Below are 13510 nucleotides of genomic sequence, written 5' to 3'. Positions count from 1 at the left end.
AGGAGCAGAGGTTTGTTTCTTGCATTCTTCTACTTGGTTTTGGATGTGCCTTGTTTAGTCAGTGGAGAAAAATGAGAGCAAGCTGCAGTGTAATTGCAAACAAAGAAAACTAAGTGGACTTAGAAGCAGAAAGGGAATTTAGCACAAAAGGCCTTAACTTTTATCACATTTTCATTGCCAATTTCACACTTACATTGCCAGCTCTGCAGGACCTAACCATTCCATGCCATGGGGCCTAACAACGCTTCCAAATCTGTCTGCCCAGGCGTGTGGGAAATTTATAGAATAGCACAGAATTGTACAGAGCAGAACTGAACTGTTTGGTGTCAAGGAACCTACAGCAACCATCTGCTCCAGGTGCTTGAGCACTTAGGGGATAAAAGTTAAAGCATATTATTAGGGGCACTGACCAAATGCCTCCTTGACACCGAGAGGCTCCAGGAACCCTGTTCCCACGTGGAGCATCCACCCAGCCCCAGCTCCAGCTCCCACCGCACCCCGGGCTCTCTGGAGACCCCGATTTAGGTGATTTAGGACCCCCGATTTAGGAGCTTATCCTCGCCCTGCTAAGGATAAGTTCCTGCTGGCCTCATCCCCCTCTCCGGTAGCCACCCTCGCAGATGCGACGGAGCCGAGACGGCGAAGCAGCGGAAGGTGCGGGTACCGAGGGAGGGGGGTGGAAAAAACCTGGGGAGCGGGGACCCCATCAAAGAGCGGAGGGCAGGGAGCGCAGAGCAGCGCGGAGCCTCCCGAAGCAGCAGCGCTCCCCACGCCGTCCCGCAGAGGCCCCCGCTGCCGGCAGCGCTGCGGGAGCCGTCGGGGAGGGGCGGAAGGGAAGCCCCGGGACGGCCGCTCCGCCGCCGTGGCCGCGGTTGCCATGGCGACGTCCCGCCCCCGCTGACGCGCGCAGTGACGCGCAGCCGGTGGCGGAGGGGGCGGCGCGGCTCCGGGGCGCCGCAGAAGGGCTCGGGCCGCCGCCGCCCCCCGCGCCCAGCATGGTGATGGCCGAGCCCCGGCGGCACCCCCAGCTGCTGCCCCGCGGGCTCGGGCCCGTCCGCGTCGGCTTCTACGACATCGAGGGCACGCTGGGCAAAGGCAACTTCGCCGTGGTCAAGCTGGCGAGGCACCGCATCACGCGCAGCGAGGTGAGGAAGGAAGGAGGGGGGGGTTGGGGGAGCCCCCGCCACCGCCCCCCTGCACCGCCCGTCCCGCCGGGACCCTCCCGCAGCTCCCCACCCCCCCTTTCCCTCCCCTCCCCCGGCTTCGGTCCGCGGGCGCGGGAGCTCTGCTCCGGGGCTCTGGAAGCGAGCCGGGGGCGGCGGCCGCAATGCTGCGGGGGGCGGCCGAGGGCGGTGGGGGATGCTGGGGGGATGCTGCGGGATGCTGGTGGAGAGCTGCGGGATGCTGGGGGGCAGCTGCGGGACGCTGGGGGGGGAGCTGCGGGATGCTGAGGGGGATGCTGGGGGAAGTTGCGGGATGCTGGGGGAAGTTGCGGGATGCTGGCCGTCGGGGATCCGTGCAGCGCGGCGGGGAGGGAGCGCTGGTCTGGGGGCTGCGGGGCTCCGGTGCGGAGGGCGGGCAGGCAGCTGTCCCCGGGGCTCCGCGGGGGAGCTGGGGTGGCAATGGGCGGGCAGCAGCGCCCTTGCAGGCTGCTGCTCCTTTTGTCCCTCCCAGCACCGGAGCCTCCTCCGGCAGCGGAGCCCCGGGGGTATTTTATGTACTTGAGGTGTTCGGGTGCGGGATTTGGAGCCCTGGCCGCCGTGCTTGTTGGTTTTCTTGCTGTCCCCCTCCTCCTGGCAAGGGCAGTGATAGTATCCCCGAGGCTGGCAGCATTGGGGTGCCCGGTGGGTGCCCGGGGGCTGTCACCCTAAGGATGCTCGCGTTGGGAGGGTGCGGGAAGCGGGCGGCTGCGGGGCTTGGGGCAATCAGACAGCGGTAACTTTCTGCTAATAGGGAAGGTTCAAACCTTGTGTTGTGGCCGCTTTCATACCCGGAGTATTTTACGGTTTACTGACCTGGGCAGTACTTGCAGCTGAGCAGCCCTTGCACCTCGGTAATGTCTTCTGGTGAAGGAACTTCTGCGTGTGTCCCCTCAAATCTTCACTGCATCATCCTGCCAGATACTAAATTTTAGTCTCCATTTTTAGTCTCTTTGTTTAACCACCATTCCCCCACCACCACCCCTCTGTGTGTTACCTGGGGATTACATTGTTAGTATTTTATGCTTACCTGAAACAAAAATGATTGGAAGTCTGCAGGGATAAAATGGAGTCATGTTCACTTTTTTTAAAAACAGGTATCTGATGGGAGTAATGGCTTTGAAAGATCACCTTCCTCATTTTTTTTTTTTTTCCTTTAGTAGTTTTAGTCCCTGCACAGAGGTGAGCTTTTTGTAAGGCTCTGTTGTGGTGCTTTCATTGTTTACTGGGCTGGTCTGTACCTGACAAAATTCAATTAAATATTGTCTGAAATACAAGGTAGAAAACTGAAAAGACCTGCAATTACTCGGGTACTATGGTCCTGTGTGGTTAAATCATTTCTTTCAGGAAAGAAAAATACCCTTAGTTTGGACTTCAGTTAAGGAAAACAAACCTGCAGAGCTGACAGATGAGCTTTGCATCCTGAGTATTAAGAGATATTTCTATCCTTGTTTTATTTCTCAAGCTTCATAAGAAGCTGATAATTACTTTTAAATACTTCCTTGATATTACTGAAGAGCCAAGCCAAGACTTTGCAGTGTTAGTGTTCTGTTTCCATGTGATGCCATGTGCCAAACTTCTAAATGTTTCACTTGAGGATAGTAAGTTGTTTACTTTTTAGTTCTGGTTTCCTTGGCAGACTTTGTGATGGGGATGAAAACATTAATTTTTTTAATTATTATCTATTTTAGAAAGGATATTTGTTTAGTATTGTTCAAAATAACAAAGATTAATAAAATTTATCAGCCCCCCAACTCTGGTGTGACTTTTGTCTGTGTCCTAAGAAATTTGTGACCTTAAAGGTGCTTCAGGAAGGGAGCTCCCTGTTTCAATGTCACCTCTGCTTTTCTTGTTGTTTGGGTGTTTTTCTGCCATTTCAGTCCATGGCACAGGCTTTCCTGCCACGCTAACTTACCCTGTTGTGGAGAAATCCTGTGATCTCAGGGTAACTTTTCTGCATGAGCACACACAACTAGGCAAAATTCCTCCTCAGAAGGAGAAGAACAAGCCAAGAAAACAGAAGTAGTACAAGAAGAGAGATACTTGCTTCTAGTGAAATATGATGATGTGTGAAATAGCGAGCAGTGATAAAAACCTCTCAGCTGGAGGTTCTGTTTGGGAAAAAAATAAACAAAAAAAAGCGTACTTTGAGGCTGAGAGAAAGTCTTTGTGTAAAGGCTGTGTGTGAAAGAGTCGTGTTCCTCACCCACCTCCAAAATTCTGTAACTAAAACCCCCTAAGGGTTGGCCATGTACTGGCCAAAGCTCCTGAAAATGAAACCTCTCTTCCTGGCATGTTCACAGTTTTGGCTCTCTGGTATGCTACAGGTGACTTGTACTCTGCTCTGAAAATCACCACCTCCTGCTACAAGATGGTCTAGATCTCAGGAAGCTGGGTTTCTTCATTTTGGTGCAGTTTATCCACTTTTTGGATACGTGAGGTTAACGACTCAGCTAAATTTCTGTAACCTGCATGAAAGCTTAAAGCTTGCACTGAAATGCACAGACTTTGTTTTTTATGCTAAGTTCTTATGCCGTGCTGTGGGGGTCCTGTGGGTTTTGTTGGTTTTTAAAGATTAGTTGGAAAATTAATATTAAAACAATGGCAGTTGGGAGCTGGAGAAGCTGAAGGATGGAACAAGCATTTCACCTTCACTGCTTGACAGTGTTTCATTTCCCAGATATCAGATAAAAACTGAGCAAACTCCAGTTCTCTAGGCCTTCTGCCAAAAAAGGGAAGAAAATGGACTATTCCAAATATTTTAAATTAAAAGTGTAAGTCTTTAAGCAGCAAAAACTGTTGATAGGGGAAGCTAAGGGAAGGAACAGAAATCTCTTCTTTCTTCATAGCCTACTTCATATATGATATGAATAATATATATATTATAATGCCATATAATATATATAAATTTTATTTATAATTGTAGTAATTATGAATTGTAATAATATAACAATCATTACATATTATATATTGTGTACAATATACATATAATTATGATCATTAGTATATATATTATAATAATAGATGGTTTGGTTGAGATTTTTTTGGCTTGTTGTCTTGTTTTCCTTAGGAGAAGTGAAAACTATTAAAAAAAAAAAAAAGCCAAACCTAGAGTTGGAGTTGCAAAACTCGTGCAATTGTTTTTAATTTGCAATATACCAACTTGGAGTCAGTTTGCTTGGGCTGTGACAGTAATTGTTCATACTAGAGAAACAAGGACTCATTTCTGTGTGCAGCCCCCATGCCCTGTCTCCAAGAGATTAAAGTGATGTTCCAGCATCTCTTGCAAGTTGCTCACAGTGTTACCAAGCTGTGTGTTCAAGGAAAAAACCACTTTTCAGATAGGAAAACATTCCTCATCTTGAAGCTCTAAGAAATCCTTCCCTTTTTTCTGTCAGCCTGACACAGCTGAGTTGATGGACAAAAGTTGCTGGTGAATGCACTGTTCTGCTCACGTGGTTCTGGAGAACTTGCTGGATTTTAAGTATTTCCAAGTGGCTTTTCTCTGTGTCCTCTATGGCCATGGTAAGATGCATGGAAACTGAGGATTCAGAATAGATGGAGGTACTTAATATGCATTTGGGTGCAGAAGCAGTGGTGCCAGCTGCTATGATGTTGCTTCTCCTATAGAATGTGTGCATAAGGGTACCAAATAACTGCATATCATAAAACAAAATATGGTTTGATGGTATGTGGTGGGGTTTTAAAATTAAAAAGCTTATTTAAACTGGAAATATAGCTGCTTCTTCATTAGTTTGCATCTCTTCTGCTTGCATCTCAAATAAGATACTTCTGATGAGTGGAGAGCTCTGCTTAGAATTATTTTGGATATCTGAGAGACCAAGCTCATGTGGTTATACAGGATGCCTTGGAAATATGTGTCTTTTCAGTAAAATGGAATGCTCAAAATTTAAGATCAAATTCCAGAAGCAGAAAACCCACCAAATGTTGGGGTACTTGTGAAGCCAGAGGTGATGGGAGCAAAGCTTCACTGGAAAAAGGATTAACAGCAAGTTGCAGAACTCTCCCCCTCCCCTCCAGGAGGGGGTGAGAGGTATAGAAGAAGGAAATATAAATCTTTGTGCTAATTAGACTGATGATGGTGTGATGGGTAAAGAAGCAAAGGGTTGGAATGAGCCCTGGAGAGCAGGCTGCTGTTGGCTTTTTTGGTTATTTTTTCAGATTGTTCAAACCCCTTTTATTTATTGCTTTGCTGCAGTTTCACTTTTTTGGTGCTGGGTTTTTTTCTACGCCAGACCTAAGCTTCTTTTGTTTTGTTTTGTCTGGGAGGGGAGTTTGAAGTCCTGTAAAGCTTTGCTTTCATTATTTTCTCTGTACTGCACACATTTCCCATGTGCAAGAATGTATTTTCTGTATTAATTTGAAGAGGGCTTTGTAAAACAACTGTGGGGAGGAAATGCAAGTGGCTGAAGATGAAGTTGAATGAACCAGCCTTAAAAGTTGCAAATGATGTGAATTTTAGTGAAGCTTCTACACTGTGTTGTCTGTGTTAAGAAAGAGGTGCCTGTAAATACCCCAAGTTGCTGGCAGGCTGATGCTGTAAATTGCTGTTCTAATTAGATTGCCATTAAACTTTTAAAAAACAATGCAGTAGGATGCTTTTGAACTACTGAAGGAGGCATTTGGACTTTTGTGAACACCTGATCTAGCAAAGATTGGAGATACCTTGTTACTTGACTGAAAGCTGTACCACTGTTTTGTGGCAGGAATGCAAGGTTCCTACAGATTCATCTTTTCATTAATTGGCTCCATTTTCCTTATTTCTGGAAGTGACCCAAATAACTGGGTGTAAACTGGGATAGATATGGAGAAGGAGGGAGAAACCAGCTTATGTCTCTGGTTGGTTACAGAGAGTATAAAATCAGAGGAAGTGGAGAAATGTGACGTATGGGTTGTTTCTTATAAATATTTCCTAAAGTATGTTTCAGAATTTGGTCTGACTTGAGTGGTTTGGGTTATTATATTGACTATTGATTATATTGTAACAATATTGATCATATTGTAACTTTCCAGTGAAGGGTGGATCTGGGTAGTGCAGTCCCACGCATCTTTTTTTCCTTGTCCCTTACTCCTTGCATGTGGGAAGCCAGGTCTGTACCACCAAGGTTAATACCAGGTGTGAGACAGCAGATAAATCATGCAGTTGGGAAGCAAAGGGAATAGTATGAGGGGGTAACAAATAAAAGCAGAAGTGAGTGATCTGCCTCTTTGGTTTGCATGGGTTAGAGAGAGTATTTTTATAGGCAAAAGGTAAGAACTTTCAAAAGGAGATCTGTAATCTTTTAGGACTTTTCATCTTGACTGTCCCTGTTGCTCTGTGCCTCCCAGTGCACAATGTAGAGCAGAGTAAATGAGGAAAACGTTGGGGTTTTCATCTCACTTTTGCTGTTTGTATGCAGGTGGCAATAAAAATCATTGACAAATCTCAGTTGGATGCTGTGAATCTGGAGAAGATCTACAGAGAAGTGCAGATAATGAAAATGCTGGATCACCCACACATTATAAAGCTCTACCAGGTATGGTAAGCAGTGTCTTTTTTCCCCTTCTGCATTTCTCTCTTGCTTCTTTGTGAAGAGTTTGCTCTATACCAGAGGCTTCTAGCAGATCACCAGTCCTTGACAAAGACTTGGGAAATACACAGTGATGGGACTTTGCTTTGTTAGTAGACAAGGTACTACTCCTACTCTACTACTCCTCTTTAAAATATCAGTTCACAGACAAGAGGTGCATCTTGGGGAGTCACATTTCTAACTACCTTAAGTCCTCCCCTTACACTATTTCTTATTTTCCCTCTATTTATCCCTCTGTTTACCTCCCTCTATTCCTCACAGCTTCCCATGTTTTTCAATTGTGAGTAGATGGTTCTTGTAATAGGAAGGCTGGAATTAACTAGAAGGAAAAGTAGAAGAAGTTTGGGTTCTTTTTCCCCTCCCCTCATTAGAAGATGTACTGAGCTGTGATAGCTCTGTAGCTGTGCTACCTGATTGTGCAGTTCAGTCCTGAATTATGGTGCTTTTACCTGAATTTTGCCAGGTTTTAAGACAACAGCTCATCTGCTTTCTGCTGTTTATTTTCTATAAACAGAGATCTGTTGGTAACAGAGTTCAGTATTAACTCCAGTCTGCTTTTTGCAGCACAAACCATAGCATATTAGAAAAGTAGAGCAAGAAAATGACTTTAGGATGATTCCTTAAAGGAAATTTTTTAAACTAGCTGCTGAGGGTGTTATCATTTCGTGTTAGTCACTTGTGGTCAAGAATCCTATCCATCTCCTGCTCTGCACTCTGGCTTTATGAAGCATTTAAAGCTTTTCCTTGTGCTCAGTGTGCAAATGCTTCGCTTTAAATTGTTGATGTAGCTTGAAAAAACAAAGTGAAAAATTGCAATAATTGTGCGTGCAACTTTCACATCTTCACCTGAAGAGACCAATTAAATATCCATGTGGCTGTCTGTGTGCTGTGTTTGCAGGAAGAGTAAAATCTCCAATGTGATTTCTCTATCAACAGGTGATGGAGACCAAAAGCATGTTGTACCTTGTTACAGAATTTGCCAAAAACGGAGAAATTTTCGGTAAGGAAAAGAGTATTTTCATGCTCAACATTCGAATGCTTGCTGCTGTTTGTCACTTTCATTTATCTTTCCCAGGGATCCCTTTTACTGTATTATGTCATTTTCCTTCATTTTTCAAGAAATTTGTTCCTTGGCTCAAACTCGTCACTCGAGCAGGACTTAATTTATGTGAAATTAGTGATGCTCAGTGTGGATTTCCACTGAGATCTCATTCTGTTGTTTTTGGAAAAGGATGATTCTTAAATCAGAATAGGACAATTGTTGTGGGTCATTATTCTGAGCAGACCTGCACACCCCTTTCAGTGTAACATGACTGCTCAAAGTGCAGAAGTGACCCCATGCTCCTGAGGTGCACACTTGAGGACTGAAGGCAGTTCCTGTCCTCTCTCTCCCTTCTTGGTTGTGGCAATGTGCATAGTAAAAAAAAAATAAAATCAAACTTTCTACATCTACCTTAGCTGGTTACAGCAGCCAGGTTGTAGCCCTTGAGCTGTAGCTTTGAGTACCTGTCATAATTCTAAAAAGGTTTATGGCATTTGCAAAGCTATTATTGCCTATCTCTTAAAACCAGAAATATTTCCAAAGGTAAAGAAAATCTTTTCAGCTGAGGTATTTTATAACCATCAGGTACTGTTGCTTTGTTTAGGAATTGGACTGAGGTGTTAAAGTAACAACTTTTTTTGTTTAATTAAAGCTGATTTCATAGGGTTTATGTTGGATACACTTGGTTTTCACAGGCATTTTTGTTGCAATGACAAAATTGGAGTTGCTGAGAAAGTTTCTCTGTCAGTCAGCATCACCAGGCAGAATGGACTCAGGGGGCAATGGAATCCTGGTGATTGGAGTGCAGAGGAGGTGGAGCCTGGGCTGATCTTCATTTTTTTCCCTGAGGGGGGATGGATTTTCATGGCAACACAACTCAAATGTTCAAAGTCCTTTCTTGTTGCCTGGGTTATTTTTTAATTTTTTTTTTTTTTGCCATCTCTAAGTCCTTTTCATTGGCCTGCTTGTGTCACAGGGCAGCCCTGATGTAACTGTGAAGTGGGGAAAAGCGGGGTCGTAGTTAAGCAACAAAAAAGTAAAATGATGACTCAAGTTATCTGAGCTTTTCTTCCTTCCTGTCCTGATCCTTGGGGTGTGTTGAATTTGCCATATTAAGTCTAACAATGTGAAACAACCTCCCTGCTACAGCATCAGCTTTCAGACACCAGAAGCAGTGGGATGCTCTTCTGTTGTCCTGTGCCCGAGTGTTTTCCAAGCTTTTAACACTCTGCCCCGGGTGCTTTGCAATGCATTTAGCCTGGACACTTCAGAAGCTGCTGCATTTTAGATCTGTTTCTTAAAAATCAATTTGGACTTAATAAAACATTTGAATTAAGAAGGTTTTAATTGTGCTTAATACTTTAGATCAACACAGCTTTTAACTAGCTGTTACCACTGTGCTTTTAGGGTATCTTTACAGCCACCATCCTGTAACCTCCTTCAGCATCTCTCACCTAAGTCTGTAAAACAGCTGAGATGCAAATTATCTGTTAGCTAAACCTCTGCTGAAGGGCTCATTTCCCAGCTTCTCCTCAGTGACTGTTTATATTACAGGAATCCAGGCTGCAGATGGGGAAGCTGATTATTAATCCTGCAACCAATGTAATTGTTCAGAAAGGGGAAAGGGACTATCCAGGCTCTCACTTATGGTTGTTTCTACCCCCTCTTGCTTGCTGTCTTGACATGTGCACTTTAAAAGCAGTAAACATGACCAAACTACCAGTTTGTGCAATTCTGACCATTTAAAGGAACCTGCTGCTTTTGGCTGAAATTTAGGGGCAGTTGCTTTGATCTGATCCTTCAGTTTCTTCATGTGGCCTCCTGCTGGATTTTAGCATAAAAAATAATAGCACAACTTCTTCATCTAGAGATGATGAAGGGTATTTGACATGTGGCAGGGTGACTGTACCCCTGAATGGACTTTTCTGCCACTTCCTTTTTCTACTTCATGCAAGAAATGTGAAAAAGTGAGACTGAGGAATAGTTAAGACACAAACATTTCATTGGGCAGACGTGGTGCCTGGGATGTCAGAGCTGACTCACCTGCTGGGTACTCTGTTTGACCTTCAGGCTGGGTTGCACCTGGACAGGAGGTTCCCAGGACCTTGTCAACTTGCAGAGAACCTGCAGGAAATAAAGGGAATTGTCAGGCTGTGTACTCTTACACAGACATCTCTCTGCTGGACTGTGAAGAACCACATGAGTATTCTGAGATTTTCAAAAGCATTCACAAAGGAAATAATGTTTATTTCTTACTCTTGCCAGATGCCAGCCAGAACATCCAGCATCCTATTAAAAAAAAATTACTTTTGTGGGGTGATAGTAATGTACAGAAATTCAAAATAAGCTCCTTTAGTTGGTCCTGTTTCTGCTCTGCCTCTCTTGTCCCAAAGGATACCTGGGGTCTTAAACCTGTTTTTGCAAGGGGCCCTTGTGCAGTCACAGTCTGTGCTCAAAGGTGGCATGGAAAATAGATCAGCCCAGGCAGTCTGATGGGTCTCATCTTCTACACATGCAAAACCAAGCATCCCTCAGAAGTAAATCTGATTTTTGAATAGCAAAGCACTGAGCTTGCAGTATTGCTGGTAAATATTTGGAAAGAAACATCAACATCATCATCATCATCCTTCAGGGCACTCCCTTTGGCACATCTGCCTCTTTAGCAGAGCCTTAACATACCAAATTTCAGATGTGTCCACATAAATGAAGCACCCTATTTTAAATGAAAAGCATTGACCACTGGGTTTAGTGGGCAACATACAAGTCATATGTTTTGAAGTAAATACCATCTTAATTTTTTAGTTGTCCAGTAAACAATTCGACTTTGGACTTCTGAAAAGGCTGGATAGGAAGCTGCCTCGTGACAGAAGTTTGCTGTTTTCTGCTGAATTTAGCTGTTTGCAGCTCAATCTAAGATAGTTTTTAGTTTTTATTATAGAAAAATGAAAAAAAGAACCCAACCAACCCTGCCTTAGAAACATGTATCCAGAGGCTATGAGATAAGAGTAAGATTTGCCAAAGGATACCTGTATGAAAGCATAAAGTGTAAGCTTTTCATGGTTCTTGCTATATTAGAGATAAATATACATGAATATTCAAACTGTCCAGGTCACAGCTGTTGTGGCAAAATATCTCAAATAAATTTTAGCTGTCCTGAAGTGGTTTCTGTAAGCCAGGGGCTGACACTGCCTGCATCTCAGCCTTGACTCTTTGCAAGCTACTTAATGCCCAACCAGTATTTTTGCATGGACCATCACCTCTTTAGATAGACTACCTGATAAATGATCTAGATAGACTACCTGATAAATGATTTAGATAGACTACCTGATAAATGATTTAGATAGACTAAATGACAATTAGATAATGTTCTGAATCTCCAGGAGAAAAAGCAGTGTATTTCAGAATAAATAACCTGCTCCATGCAGACTGTTAACACTGGGTGGAATACTCAAGGCCAAGGCGGATTGGACTCTTTAAGTAAGTCCTGACTTTAAGAGCCATGAAATCAAATGGCAGCTTGGATTCAGTAACTTGTTTGCTGCATTGCTAAGAAATGAGGGATTAGCAGCTGAAAGGGCTGGCCTGCTTTCCGTGTAATTTAGTTTCTGCCTTTGATATCTGACTTCACCTTGATATCATATGATTTGTCAGTGACTTTGTGACTGATATTTAGCTTGCATATAATACAGCCTCCCCTTTCTGCCAGGCTTTTGTTTGTTCTTGTGCTTTGCCAAGTTAAACCAGCTGAAAGTGTATTAAGGCTTAGGCAGGTTAGAAGCTCTAAGATTTGCATGTTCCAGAGATCAGATCCAATGTGTTTTGCTTCAAAATATTTTTTGAAGATTTTGAAACGAATATACTGTGACTGAGGTCCCTAGGCTGCCACTTCAGGGGGCTCAGGAGCAGTCACCTCTTTGCTTGCAGAATGTGCTTGGGAGGTAGCAGCAGCAGTGCATGAAATCCTTTCATTCCCAGAAGTAAAACAAAGTTAAGTTTCCTTGCTAATGGGATACAGGACGTTTTCCTACATGATCCCCCTATGAGACATCTTTAAAATAAGCCTGTCCTACTGAACACACTAACAACATGGTGTATTAACAATTGTATTTGCTTATTTAAACCCTATAAATGGAAATAGAATTCAGAAGTCACTGTGATAATCAGTATGGGGCTGTCTGGAGCACTTCGTGGCAGTGTAGTGTAATGCTGTGATGTATAAGAATGCAAGGTCAGTGGTCAGTTTTATACAATTCAACAACAAATAATTTGCTTTTCATGTTTTTCTGAGTATTTGTAATTATCCTCATGGTTTGTGGGTGGATCTGTGCCTTCTCCTCCTGTACAACATATTATTTTGTCCCTATCTGTAATAACAATGAAGCAGGAGTGCACAATCAGTGCAGTTTTACTGGAAATGTATTTTCAGGTTTCAGAGTGTGCCCAATGTGAGCTGCTCAGGCCTCCTCTGCTTATCATAAAGAAAGCAGAAAAGCTTAAAAGAAAATGTTGCAAGCACCTATAGAGCCCATAAACAATACCTTCTTTAGAATAAATCAAAACCTCAGAACCTAGCAAAGCCAAATATTCTGCTTTGGCACTGTGTTAAACAAGAGGATCTCTGAGCTGACATAACTGGCAATGAATCATTTTACTTATGGGCTTTGTCAGACTCGTAAATAAAGAGAAGTAGGCTCAAAAAAACTTCATTACATCATGGCCACTTTCAACTTGCAGAAGCAGCTGTTTTAACCTGTGAGCTGAATTCAGACAGAAATGTTTGTGGTAGCTGGTTTGTAAATGATGATTCCTGTTCAGAGGACTTTGTCTATAAATATTAACTGGAAGGGGCTGGTAGCAGCTCCAGCTGTTCAATTTTTTCTCCTTGGTTTTTGTTTAACTTCAGTCCAAGTTGTGATGGTGCTGGAGATGGGTCCATGTGTGTGCATGCAGTCAGCCCTGTGCTGTCATCACCAGGTAGAATTATCCAGGTGTTTGCTGTGCCTTGGCCATGAGCTGCTTTTTGGTAGGATGCTGAAGGCAGTTCTGAAATCTCTCTAAGAGTTGATTCTCTGATTTTATGCCTCGTTAGAGAAGGAACAGAATTGGCTGTAGAAGCTGTTCCTGTCAAGACTCACTCAGCTGCTGTTTCTCTTGTTTTTCTTTGTGAGGATAAATGAAGTTTTCCATTTCAGAGTGATCATTTGGTTCAGGCCTAATGTTAGTTTTTCACAAGATAATCAAACATGAAAACAAGATGTTCTTTCTGCTTGCAGCTCAACGGAGATGAGAGGTCAGAATGGGTACCTGAGGGGTACTGGTTTTATTTCCAGAAATAATCCCCTCCCAGCCACCCCACAGCCTCTGCTGGGGGAGGGAGAGGTGTGCATGAACTGATAGGCTCAATCTTCAAGTACTTCATGCTGGTGAAGTGCATGGTTATCCCATGTATTCCCCTACCTATAGCCAGGTAATTATAAAAGAAGAAACAGAGAGCAGAGTTTCATCAGGCAACAGCTTTTCCATGCTCCCTTTTCAAAGTTTTTGGAGGGAAGGGTGTGAGAACAACGGGTTGGAAACCGGGATTGACCGGAATACTTTCGGTTTTCCTCATCCTAATTATTTGAAAGGAATAATTTCGTTTCCAGGGTTGTTTCTTGCTGTCTGAGCCACTGAAATGT

The 13510-nt window shown here is 43.6% G+C and overlaps 1 protein-coding gene across 4 annotated transcripts in view; it reads left to right on the top strand.

Annotated features, from left to right (window-relative positions):
* Positions 1-905: 905 nt before the first annotated feature.
* The window catches only part of SIK2 (salt inducible kinase 2), a 32782-nt gene continuing 20177 nt past the window's right edge, over positions 906-13510 (top strand). For 2 of the 4 annotated variants that reach the window (XM_071769231.1, XM_071769230.1), the window contains exons 1-3: positions 931-1145; positions 6620-6741; positions 7727-7790. In XM_071769231.1, coding sequence (XP_071625332.1) covers positions 6739-6741; positions 7727-7790 — 67 coding nt within the window. In that variant the 5' untranslated portion in view covers positions 931-1145; positions 6620-6738. Of the gene's footprint in view, positions 1146-6619; positions 6742-7726; positions 7791-13510 lie in introns of all 4 variants that reach the window. The other 2 variants (XM_071769228.1, XM_071769229.1) reach the window with 2 other exon arrangements.

This window comes from Heliangelus exortis, chromosome 26 (assembly GCF_036169615.1).
Source record: "Heliangelus exortis chromosome 26, bHelExo1.hap1, whole genome shotgun sequence".
Lineage (NCBI taxonomy): Eukaryota > Metazoa > Chordata > Aves > Apodiformes > Trochilidae > Heliangelus > Heliangelus exortis.
The sequence above is the reverse complement of the archived record's forward strand: the minus strand, read 5'-3'. Positions and strand labels throughout refer to the sequence as shown.